Raw genomic sequence first — 12,885 nt, 5'->3', positions numbered from 1 at the left:
TCCCTTGAAATAAAAAGGAGGAAGGAGAGGGAGTTGAGCCAATCCTACAGACTGAAAAAGTCTATGCAGTGTTCTCTACCCAGGATCTCCTGCCTTTGCAGAGAAGTGAGGGACATGGTCCTTCTCACAGCTCTCCTTTGGGGACATTTAAAAGCACTGGTTTAATTATTTTCTATCACCACCACCACCCCTCATTTTACTTATAAAGAAATTGGGATGCAGAGAAGTCAATTGACTACCCCAGTGAGTTAAGGGCAAAGCTGGTAATAGTACCCCTATCTCCCGACTTAGTGAGCCGGGCTGGATCTGTAAGATCCAGGGGGGAGACCTTTGCCAGATCTAATTCCTTTGAACTAAGGCCCTTTACTGCTCTCAAATCCAGGCCTCATCAGCCCCAGGGTCTAGAAATGGGCTTCCTCAGCAGGTGATTCTGATTGGACCATCACCTACCCAAGGAGGCACAGTTGGCTGTCCTGGAAGGACAGAGTGGGTGTCATGGCAACGCCCCTGCAACCTGGCCTGAGCTTCTCGAAAAATCCAGCCTGCAGCTCTTCCTCTGCAGAGAAAAAGCAAAGTCAGGCCGCAGAAGGGATGTCAGCTTACAGAGAAAGGGCTGGGCTCATCCCAGAAAGCCCAGCCAAGCCCGGTCCTTAATGCCCCTTCTCTGTCCCCGCATCCTCCCCGTCTCTCCCCACTCCCAGGAATCCCTTCTGCTCCCTGCTCCTAGCTCACTGCCTTCCTAAACCAATTAGTATTTTCATACACGCATACACACACACACACACACACACACACACACACACGTAATCTATGTGACATTTTCTTTTTCCTATTTCTTAGGTCTCTCCCTAATAATCTGTGCTCTAAAGAGCCTGCCAGCTCTAACAATCTATGATATAACATTCTCTCCGGGTCTAACCTTCCATGGGCTAAGGTTTCTCTCTGCGCTCTGACATTCTAGTATCCCATGTTTCCAGTTCTGATAATCTGCTCTTATCACATTCTATGTTCTAAGATCCCTCTTATGTTCTAATACTCCATGTTTTCTCTACATGTTCTAAGATCCTTCCCGGATATTGCCCCTTCATCTCTGACATTCTCCATCCTTTGATTATGTAATAACTGCCTCAGATCTGGAAGGGGTCTCAGACACACCACTGGGGATGGCAGAGATGCTGTTTTCTGGAGACGCAGTCCATTGTGAAATCCCCCACACCCTCTTACCCAGCTCCTTGGCAGATACAAGCTTTCAGTCTCCCAGCTTCCAAGATCAGCATCTCCCTGGCGCTTGTGTCTTTCAGATTCTGACAGCTTGTCCAGCCCAACCCGACTCAGCCTATCAGAAGGAGAGGAGCAGATGGACCGACTGCAGCAGGTGGAGCTGGTTCGAACTACTCCCATGTCGCATTGGAAAGCGGGGACTGTGCAGACCTGGCTGGAGGTGGTCATGGCAATGCCTATGTATGTCAAGGCTTGTGCAGAGAACGTGAAGAGTGGGAAGGTAGGAAGAGTCAGATTCCTCCATCTTAGCAATGGATTTGCCTCCCTTTCTCAGAGCCTCAGTTTCCCCGTGTGTAAATAAAATGAGAGAAGCTGTGCAAAAGCCCTTCCTGCTCTCAAGGTGACTTTTTAAATAGGCACTGCTATATAGGGACCAATTCTCCTCCCTTAAAATCTTTTGTTCCTTAGAAGGGCTAGATGGTCTCAAGAGAAGAGTGTATACAAGCCTGAGACATCTGGCTTCCAGGCCCAATTCTCCCCCTGACTCATTGTGTAACTTGGAACCAGGCTCTGTCTTTCTAACCTAGAAAATGGAGATTAACAGCCTCTCCCATATCCAGCCTGGATGAAGTGACAAACTATATCAGAAGGAGAACTGCTTTAAGCTTCTTAGTGCTTACCCTACAACTTACCAACTGTGTGACTCCAAGTATATCTCTTTCTGTGCCCTGATTGCCTCATCTGTAAAATTAAAAACAAAGATACTTTCTTGGGCACCAATCCTGTAATTTCATTGGACCCTCAGATGAGGAAGCTCCATTCACCAGCGCATTTTGGCCCCTCCTTGACATCTATTAGGCTATGCAGTTGTCTTCTAATGACTGGTGACAAAGGATCTGTAGTAATAGTGGTAGTAGTATTGTAATTATTCTCATTAATGATGATAATAATGGCACTTAGAAGATTTTGACGATTCTTTACAAATATTATCTTGTTAATTTTCACAAAAATCCAATAAAGAAGGTGTAGTTATAATCCTCACGTTAATGATAACAACGTTGTTGTTCAGTTATACTGTCATATCCGACTCTTTGTGACTCCATATGGGGGCCTCCTTTTCCAGCTCATTTTACAAATATAAAACTGCTGTTCAGTAGATTTTTAGTCATCTCTGACTCCTCATGACCCTATTTGGAATTTTCTTGACAAAGTTCTAGAATGATTTGCCATTTCTTTCTCCCATTCATTTTAACAGCTGAGGAAAGTGAGGCAAACAGGGTGAAATGACTTGGCCAGGGTCACATAGCTAGTCAGTCTGAGGTCAGATTTGAACTCATCTTCCTCATTCCAAGCCCACCCCTCTGTCCACGGAGCCACTTAAACTGCCAGTAACAACAAACACCTATAAGTACTTTGAGCTTTGCAAAGTACTTTTCATATATTGCTTTATCTGATTCAGTCCTCAAAACCATCCTGTGAAGTAAGCACTATTATTCCCATTTTGCAGATAAAAAAACTGAATCATTAAAGAGGTTAAGTCACTGGCCCATAGTTCAATAGCTAGTTAAGTATCTGAGGCAAGATTCTAATCCTAATTCCAAGTCTAGTCCCTATATGACATCACCTACCTTCAAAAACTACTCATTATTATATAAGGCATCATAATTATATGTAATATAATAAAATATTACATTATACTGTGTTTTTTCATCATCTATCACATCATATTATTATATGGTAATATTTTAATATAGTATTTTATATTAACCTATTACATCTAAGTTATAAGCTACTCTCAGGGTTGTGGCAAAAATACAATTAAATTATAGTGTGACTAGACTTTGCAAAGTAGAAAAGGATTGACCAGTTGGAAGGACTTAAGTTGTGGGAGACCATATTGCTGATGCTTCCTGAGGCTGATGCTTCTCTGTAGCCTGGGAGGGGTCTATGATGAGGCTCCCCAAAGTCCTGCTGGGACCTGAGCTCCTGATGTCTCCTGGGCACAGGTGCTGCTGAGTCTGAGTGATGAAGACCTGGAGACCGGCCTTGGCGTGTGCAGCTCCTTGCATCGTCGAAAACTCCGCTTGGCAATTGAGGATTACAGAGATGCAGAGACTGGCAAATGGTAAGCTTCTCTCACCCCTTCACTCCCAGCAGGTTCACCACCCTTTGAACCTCTTCTCCACTCTTGATCTTAAGGTTTGTTTTTTTTTAATCAAAGTCAAGAGCACAATTATCCCTTTTACATCTTGACTCTTCCTATGGAGGTTTTGATATATTGCAAGTGGGCCTAAGAAATTAAATGGGAATTTGGGAGGAGTTTTATGGAAGCCACAAATGACACATGAAGAACAACAGATGATATAGGAAAAGTTTAGAAACTCAGAAATGCATAAAATGTGTGTAGAGTGTTGTATAATATCACCATATTTTGTCTTATAATATTATAATTATGTCTTCTCTGATACAATGGAAGACCAAACAACTTTATATAGATTTTCCAGATTGGGGGAGAGAGTGCCACACCTCTAACCCCCATGATGTGGAAAGGATAACTGTGGTCCTTTGGGGGGATGGGCAACATCAGAGAGTGAAAGGACTTCTAGAATTGGATTCAGATGATTGAGTTCTTTTCATATAAGGTTAGGGCTCTGGGTAGAACATAAGCTCCTGCTGCCAAAAATATTGTATTCAGCAAAACTATTAATAATATTGAGTGAACAAATGGGCATTCAATGAATTCACAAATTTTCAGGACTTTGTCTCAACCAAAACTGAACTCAATAGAAAATTTAACATATAAGAGCCAACATCAAAAATTCATTTCAAGGGACTCAACAAGGACAAATTGTTTATATTTTTAATATAAACCATATGTTTAAGATTGACCTCAGTAATTGGATAGCACAAAAAAAAGACTGGGGCAAAGTTGAGTATGACTTGACTCTGAAAAGGAAAACCGTCTAGGAAAAGAAAATAATTATGCTTTTTAACGAGGTGTGGAGGAGGAACAGATACAGAAGCACTAGGGGGGAAGAGGGATGGTAGTTCTGAAAACCTGTTTTCATTGAGAATGGATTAAATAGGGAATATTACACACACACACACACACACAATTGGACACACGCACACATACACTCATACACACAAAGGGTATAGTACCCTCCAAAATCTATAAATAAATAAGGGGGAAGGGAATAAGATAAGGTGAGGTTTAGGAGAGCAAGTTGATTTATGGCAGTGGGACAAGGTATATAGATTAATGGAAATGGGATAAAGTGGAAGGGAAAAGGTAGCATAAGATAAGTTGAGGCACAGAAGAACGTTTAGTTTAATGGGAATGGGATGGACAGTAGAAGCATCCTTGAACTCCTGAGGCATAACTTCCTATTGCCATATAATCTGGAAAATTTCAGTCAGCTTTGTCTTAACAATGGAACCTCTACCTTGTAAATCTCAGCCAGAATGGAATCAGTACCCAGTGCTTTGCCACATGAAAGTACTCTAATGAATAAATAAGAAAGGGATAAAGAGAGAAGAAAAATGTGTATGTGGGGGAGGGAGATAATGGAGAGATCCATGAGTGGGGGGGATTAAGTAATAGCAAGGCAAATTAAGGAGTAGAATTAAGGTAGAAAAGTTAACAGGGATAGGAAATAAGAAATATATGCAAACATTATAAGAAGAATTAAGAGTAGAATTCATTAGAAAAGCAAAAAACAAATAGAGCTAGTAATCACTGATCTCAGACAAAGTTAGATTTAAAGATTTAATCAACAGGGAAATATGCATTATATTCAATCATATTGACACTGTTTTAGAAATATGTCTACACACATAAATGCACATATAAACGAACATATGTTCATGTATGCATGTAGGTGCATGTAGATATATGTGTGAAAATATATATGTCTCTGTGTGTATATATGTATGTATTTATATAAATATACTGATGTCTAATTGTAGCCTGCTTGGGGGAAGTGGGGGGGAGGATGAAAGGAGAAAAAAAGAATAAAGTAAAAAGTGCACAGCAGAGAACACAAGGAAGCAAAGATGGATTGTCATGAATATGTAATCTCTTCTATTATATACATGCCTTCTTGAAATGGAAATTTATTGCTACATATTTTGAATCCTCCCTGATATTTTTCGGGACACATGACAATATTTTGTTTTATTTTGTTTTTTGTTTTTCTTTTCTGTCTTTCTTTTTCTATTTTGTTTCTTATTTTCTTATTTCTATTTCTTATTTTGTATTTAGTTTTAAATAAATAAACATTTTTTTAAAAAAGGAATGTATGCTCCTTGAGAACAAGTGTTCTTTTGCTTTTGTATTTGTAGTGCCACCATTTAGCTCAGTGCTTGTCACTTAGAAGGCATTTAATAAAAATTTTTCATTCATTGATTTCTTCTGGGATTTCCAAAATCCTTCAAAAATTTTTTCTTTTAAAAAATTTTGTTGATGCATTTTGTTGAAACCTTTCCTTTTAACTAACAAAAACAACTGAGCAAAACCAATCACTACTTGAGACTTCATTTGACAATGTATGCAACATTATTCATCCATACTCCCCTCCATCTCCAAGAGAAGGGAGATACCTTTCTTCATCTCTTTTACAAGGCCCAAGATGATTCATGACAAATATATAGAATTAATTCAAGTTTCCTTTTAATATTCTCTTCATTTACACTATTTTAGTCATTGTTTATGTTGTTTTGCACATTTTTACTTTAATATGCACCAATTCAGACAAGTCACTCCATGTTTGAATTCCTCATATTCCTCATTTCCTATAGCATAATAATAATATATTATTTTCATTATATAATACAACTTGCTTAACCATCCCCAAATCAATGGGCTCTCATTCTGTTTTCAGTTTCTTTGTTCATTACTTTGAAAATTTTGCTACACAAAGGATCTTTCTTTCTATTTTTGATCTTATTGGAGTATATGTCCCATTGGACCTTCTTGGGATATGAAGTGATTTCTCTCATATAATTTCAAATTGTTTTCCAGAATATTTAGCTCAATGCACAGCCTCACCAACAGTGTTAATGTGCCTATTTTCCCATAACATATCCAAAACTAGTAATTTCTATCTTTCTATATTTTATCTATCTTTTATATTTGCCCATTTACTGGGTATGAGGCAAAATCCTAGAGTTGTTTTAATTTACATATCTCTTATTTTTAGTGAATTGGTACAATCTTTCCTATGGTTGTTAATAGCTTGCAATTTCTTCTTTGAAAGCACTTATTTGAAAACATTATTGAAAATGCTTCTTTAAGCACTTATCCAAAGCCCTTTGGAAAGAAAAAAAAAAAAAAACCTCTCCACAAGTAAAATGGAATTCTTCAGGAACTAGTAAGTTTCCTCTCACTGATAGCTTTCAAACCAAATCTAGATGATCACTTGTTAGAAAAGGGATTCTTGGACAAGTATAGGTTAACTAAATGTACTTTGATATCTTTTTCCAATTCTGAAGCTCTTTAATTCTTTGGCCTAAAGTCTCATCAAGCTCTCCAAGATCCCCTCCAATTCCCAACCCATCAACTAACCAATCAATTTATAAGCGTTCAAGTAAGGCACATTTTATGGTTGTTCAGAAATTTCAATTGTGCCTGATTCCTCATGACATCCTTTGGGATTTTCTTGGCAAAGACACTAGAGGGGTTTTCCATTTCCTTCTCCAGTTCATTTTTAACAGATAAGGAAACTGAGGCAAATAGGATAAAGTGGCTTGTGTCTGAGGCCAGATTTGAATTCAGGAAGATGAGTGTCCCTGGCACCAGGTGGGGACTTTATACACTATAGGGTCACCAAGCTGCCTTCATTAAGGCATCTACTATGTATCAAATATTAAAAAATAATATAATTAAAATTAATACAAAATGTTACGAAATAATATAATTAACGCCAATATAATTATAATTACTATAAAATCAATACAATATATTATTAATATATTATAATCAAATTTTTATATTATATAATTAATAATAATCAAAAGCAATAAAATAATACATTATAATGGCTGTATGAACTGAGAGCTGGCGTGTAAGCCGGGAAGACCAGTGTTCAAGCCTTGCTTCTCATATATCGACTGTGTGACCTCAGCAGAGCAAGTCACTTAAACCTCTTGAGGGATTTCTCACATGCACTGGTGGAGGGAGTTCCCTAATAGTTATATTCTCTGTCCCAATGTGCCAAGCACTGTGCTGAGCCTTGAGAATAAAGTGATCAAAAGTGAAAAAGTCTCAGCCCTCAAGGAACATATACTCTACTAGAGTCCCAAAAGAAGGGGAAGAGAGCATAGGTAAAGGAAAGGAAGAGAATTCTGATGCAAGTGGAAATCTGTTTGTTGACCCAATAGCCCTGCTTCTCCATCCTATTCACCTCAGCTTGGCTGAACCTTGGACAGCTGCCCCACTATGTTCCCTCAAGAGGAAGCCTGAAAAAGATACTCTATCAAGCATCAGACTCCCAGTGAAGAAGATCTGGATTTGAGTCCCAGTGAGGAAACAACCTCTGTGATCTTGGGAGCCTCACTTTCCTTATCTGGAACACAAGGATAATATAATGTTAAAAGTGGAAACTCTTACTTCTTGTTACAAAGCTCCAATGATATAGGGCTTGTAAAGCACTTTGCAAACCTTAAATGTTGGGATCTCCCAGCATGGAACTCTCTCTACTAATATAAATCACAACTTACTGATGACACATTAAGAAAATTCCAAGGAGTTGCTCAGAGCAAATAGAAATGAAATCATTTATTCCATGTCATATAGTTAGTAGGCATAATGGCATAATTTGAACTCAGGTTTTCTGGTCTCTAAGCCCAGCATTCTGACTATTGTGCCTTACTTCTTCTCAAAGTCTACTATAAAATATTATATACACACTAGCAGAGCACCAGGGAAGCTTCTTTGACCTGTTAGAGTAAAGCACTCTCCCTGTAGCGTGGCATAATGAGAAATTGCATAAAATCAGAGCACTCATCCCCAAATCCATGGTGGATGCCTTATTCAAACAAATCAGAGAAACTCCCTAAATCATTTTTAATATGTAAACAATGTTTTAAGACATATATATACACACATCTATCTATCTATATACATTTATATGTCTTTGTGTATGTGTATATTTACTTTATACAGAGATCCATATATGAATTATATATGTACATACATGCAGGTATATGTATGTATATATACATATATACCAACATATATCATTTATTGCTGTTATTATGATACCACTTCCCACACCCCACAACACTGCCTCCTTCCCTCCTTCCCTTTCTCCCTCCTTCCCTTTCTTTCTCCTTCCTCACTACTTTAATCCTCCCGAAGGCTAGGAGGTCGATGAGTTTGAGGGGTATTTACATATTCTCTTCATCCCTAGCAAGGGGAGAATGAGTACAGACTTAGCTCTTGGGGTGGCAGGAAGGAGAGAGGCATTTTATAAACTTGACACATTTTGTTTTGCATAATTATTTCCTTCACTGGTTCCCCCATCATTTTTTGCTCAGTTAATTAATCAAATCTGGTGGTGTATGCTATTATTTGCACAACCAGCTTTGCAGATTTTTTTTAAACAGGCTGGTTTGAAGCTAGAAAGCTATGAGACCTGAGACTTGAGAGGAGTTCTGTAAAGTAAGGAGGACAAGAGAGAGACAGACAGAGAGACAGATGCAGATAGACAGAGAGAGAGAAGAGGAGGAGGAGGAGCAGAAACAGAAGAAGGAGGAGAAGAAAAAGGAGGAAAGAGGGAAGGATTAATAAAACCTATCTAGGGATGGTTAATATTTCCTGGCAAACAGCCAGGACCTTACACCTTGGCAAATGGCTAGGAAACTTACCTTTCTTCAGATATCTGTTGGGCAACTGCAATAAACGCTCAGTGATCACAGACCTTGGATACCCTATCCTTGGTCCTGACCTGTTCGAGCTCGATCTGTTAGACACTGCCTCAGAAGACAGGATCCAGTTCTCTAGATCCCCTGATCTGTGTTTTTTTTTCCACCCTCACTCCCTCAAATACCACCTCTCCCAGAAAGTAAATGTCTGAGGCTGAAATTGAACTCAGTCCTTCCTGACTTTATACTGTGTCACCTAATTTTCCCTAGTGTAAAGGGGATTCTTGATCTATTTGGATTAGACAACTTCTAAGGATCTTTCTAATCTGAGAATTCAAATACCAATAGCTAACATTTGTAGTGCAGCTAAGTGGGACAGTGGATAGAGTGCCGAGTCAGGAAGACTCATTTTCCTGAGTTCAAATCTGGCCTCAGATACTTCCTAGCTATGTGACACTGGAGAAGTCAATTCAATATGTTCACCTCAGTTTCCTTATCTGTAAAATGATCCGGAGAAGGAAGTAGTTAACCACTCTAGTATCTTTGCCAAAAAAGCCCCAAATGGTGTCATGGAGAGTCAAATGTGACTTTAAAAAAGTACTGAACAACAACAAAACTTTATACAGCCTTTTGCAATACTCCCTGACCAAGAAATTCAGTAATGGGGAATTCACTACCTCTTGAGGAGATCCATTCTGCTTCAGGACAGCTTTAATTATAAGGAGGTTTTCCCCCGACTTCAAACTTAAATTGTCCTATTTCCACTACAATCAATCTATTTGCAATCATTTATTGAGTGTCTACTGTGTACACTAGGCATTGGGGATATAAGACTAATAATTGAAATAATCCTACTCATAGAAGCTTACAAATTTGAACAGGGAAGATGAGTATACACATACACATATAAGTATACGTGTGTATTGGTATGGAAATACAGAATAAATCTAATGAATAAGTACAGAAGAGTTAAATATCCCTATTGTTCTTCAAATTATACCTTCTGAGACCAAGCATTCATCCAGCACTTAGCATCATGCCTGGTACACAGTAGGCCCTTAATAAATGCTGCTGGTTGAGTGACTGACAGAACAGCTTCCCAAATGTCTGAAGGCAGTTCTGTAATTAGGATTTGGCTGGACTATAAGATATGGAATGAGGAGCAATATAAAATAATCCTTAAAAGGTAGATTAGAGCCAAGTTCTAAAGATGGACTTTAAATGTCAGCAGAGTTTATTTTATTTTCTTAGAGGTAATAGGGAATCACTGGAGCTTATTAAGTATAGGACTGATGTGGACAGTCCTGTGCTTAAGGAAAATCACTTTGGCAGTTGTACAGAAGATGGATTGGAGTTGAAAGAAGCCCAGAGCAGGGAGATCAGATAGAAAGCTGTTGTAGTAGTCCAGGTTAAAATTGATGATGTCCGGGACCAGGGAGGTGGTCTTGTGAGTGGGCAGAAAGAACAGAAGAAGAGATAGTGTGAGACATGAATGGAAGACACATCAATTGATCACTTATAGGGAATGAGGGAGCAGGGGGAAAAGGAGGGGAGAGAGAGAAAAAGAGATACAGAGACAGAGAGAGAGACAGATAAAGAGACAGAGATAGAGACAAACACACACAGAGACAGACAAAGAAAGAAAGAGACAGACAGAAAAACGAGACAGAGAAAGACAAAAGACAGAGACAAAGAGACAGAGAGACAGAGATAGAGAAAGAGAGACAAAGAGACAGAGAGAAATAGAGATAGAGAGACAAAAGGAGAGAGAGAAGGGTGGGGGGTGACTGAGATATAAAATCAGGTGAATGGAAGACTAGCACTGCTAGCAGTAGAAAAGATTTCATGACTATTTAATTAGCTATAACTAGGATTCCAAGACAACTAGGTGACACAATGAATAGAGTGCTGGGCTTGGAGTAAGGCAGACCTGAGTTCAAATTCAGTCTCAGAAACCTCCTTCTCAGGCAAGTTCACTGGAGAAAGAAATGGCAAACCACTTAAGTGTCTTGGCCAAACAAAAACCCATGGACAGAAGTCTCTGGGGTAATGAAGACATGTTTGAAATGAGTAAACAACCACCAGGATTCTAGGCTCTAAATGATATGAATATTAGAATCTGAATCACCTGCATTCCATGATTGTGAGGAGAAAGGGGTTCTAAACTACAGATGGCCATAGAAAGGAGAGCTAGCAGGGTGATCTGTTAAGATAGAAGTCAGAAAATCTGGATTCAAATCCTGCCTCTGACACTTATTAACTGAATGATCTTATGCCTATCACTTCTTCCTGGAAAACCTGTTATCCCTGGGATCATAGACATAGAGCCAGAAGGGACCTTAAAGGATAGTCCAGCCCTCATATTTTGCAGATAGAGAAACTGAGGCCCAAGGAAGTTAAATGTCTTGTTTAAGGTCGCACAGATCATACAAACTAAAAGTGGGATTTAAATCCCAGCCCTTGGACTCCAGGGAAGACTGTTTTATAACTGTAATCCATTCATTAGGTCTTGGGCTAAGAGAAGTCCACTGAGCAGGATTAGCTATCTAGAGACAAGTGGAGGCTCAAATACAAGGAATCCCTGTTCTGAGCCAAGGTTATCTCTGTGTCCAATCCATCTAGGTTGTACCTGGGCATTTACCCAGTTCACCTTCCTAGTTAAAATACTTTCCACATGATTCAATCTCGTTTCCCCAGCACTGACCATTGGAGGCAGTATAGTACAGGGGGAAGAAAACCAGATTTGGGGCCCAAAAGCCTGGGTTCAAATTTAGGCTTTTCTATTCTTCGTTCATCAGTTCTCCTCTATAAAGTGAACAAGGTGGGAATAGCATGTCCCTTCTGCCATGGAGGTTATAAAGCAGTGGTCCTCAAACTTTTGTTCTCAATATCTTTATCCTATTAAAAATAATTGAGGATCTGTCCAAAGAGTTTTTGTTTATGTGGGTTATACTTATAGATATTGATCACATTAAAAATAAAAACCAATTATGAATTTGTAGACTCTGAAAGGATTTCAGAGATTCCCAGGCTGCTCTGGACCAGACTTTGAGAACCACTGCTATAAAGCTTGGAATCTAAGGGTGTTTCTCCAGCAAAGGAAGGGAGAAGACACTCTGGGGACTTTTGGTTTACTTCGTTCTCCCCTTTGGGAGAGGCTCCCACAGTGTTCCTTCCCTAGACTGTGCTTCTCTCTAATTGGGCACTGCCTCCCTTGTGCTGGTCTTTAAGCCAGGATGGATCCCCAACATCTGCTGCTTCTTAGCTAGTTACAGACCATTCCTGCTATCATCCTGCCACCGTGTGGTGAAGGACTGTATGATAGCCGTGAGTCACATCCAGGCTGAGGGCACCCACAGAGGGAGGCTGGTGAATGCTAAGCCACTGAATCCAATCCTTCTGTTTTACAGAGGAGAAAAGCAATGGAAACTCAGAAAGGGTCCTCGGAGAGGCTGAAGGAGGGCTCTGCAGAATGTGCCCTCTGCTGATTTGAGAGATAATTACATACTGTTATAGGAAGAGCATTTTATTTGGAGTTAGGAGTTAGGAGAATTTGGATCTGATTCCATCCTTCCTGATTGTGGGACTTTGTATTAGCCTTTCAACCGCTCTGGGTCTCAGTTTCCTCATCTGTAGAATTAGGAGTAGGACTAGATGAGGTTCCTTATAACTCTCAATGACTGTTCCTGTGAATGCATATGGTCTATTTGGGGGGAAATGAGTAGACATGGATTCTTAGGGGGCATAATGTTAGGGAGGAATGAAAATATATTAGAACACATCAAGAATGCTGGGCAG

At 39.4% G+C, this 12,885-nt stretch overlaps 1 protein-coding gene across 2 annotated transcripts in view; it reads left to right on the top strand.

Moving 5' to 3' along the window:
- Positions 1-12,885, top strand: part of KAZN (kazrin, periplakin interacting protein) — a 1,462,370-nt gene that overhangs the window by 1,424,763 nt on the left and 24,722 nt on the right. For both annotated transcript variants that reach the window (XM_051988503.1, XM_051988504.1), the window contains 2 exons: positions 1,302-1,501; positions 3,228-3,346. In XM_051988503.1, coding sequence (XP_051844463.1) covers positions 1,302-1,501; positions 3,228-3,346 — 319 coding nt within the window. The remainder of the gene's footprint in view (positions 1-1,301; positions 1,502-3,227; positions 3,347-12,885) is intronic.

Source organism: Antechinus flavipes, chromosome 3 (assembly GCF_016432865.1).
Source record: "Antechinus flavipes isolate AdamAnt ecotype Samford, QLD, Australia chromosome 3, AdamAnt_v2, whole genome shotgun sequence".
Taxonomy (NCBI): Eukaryota; Metazoa; Chordata; class Mammalia; order Dasyuromorphia; family Dasyuridae; genus Antechinus; species Antechinus flavipes.
The sequence above is the reverse complement of the archived record's forward strand: the minus strand, read 5'-3'. Positions and strand labels throughout refer to the sequence as shown.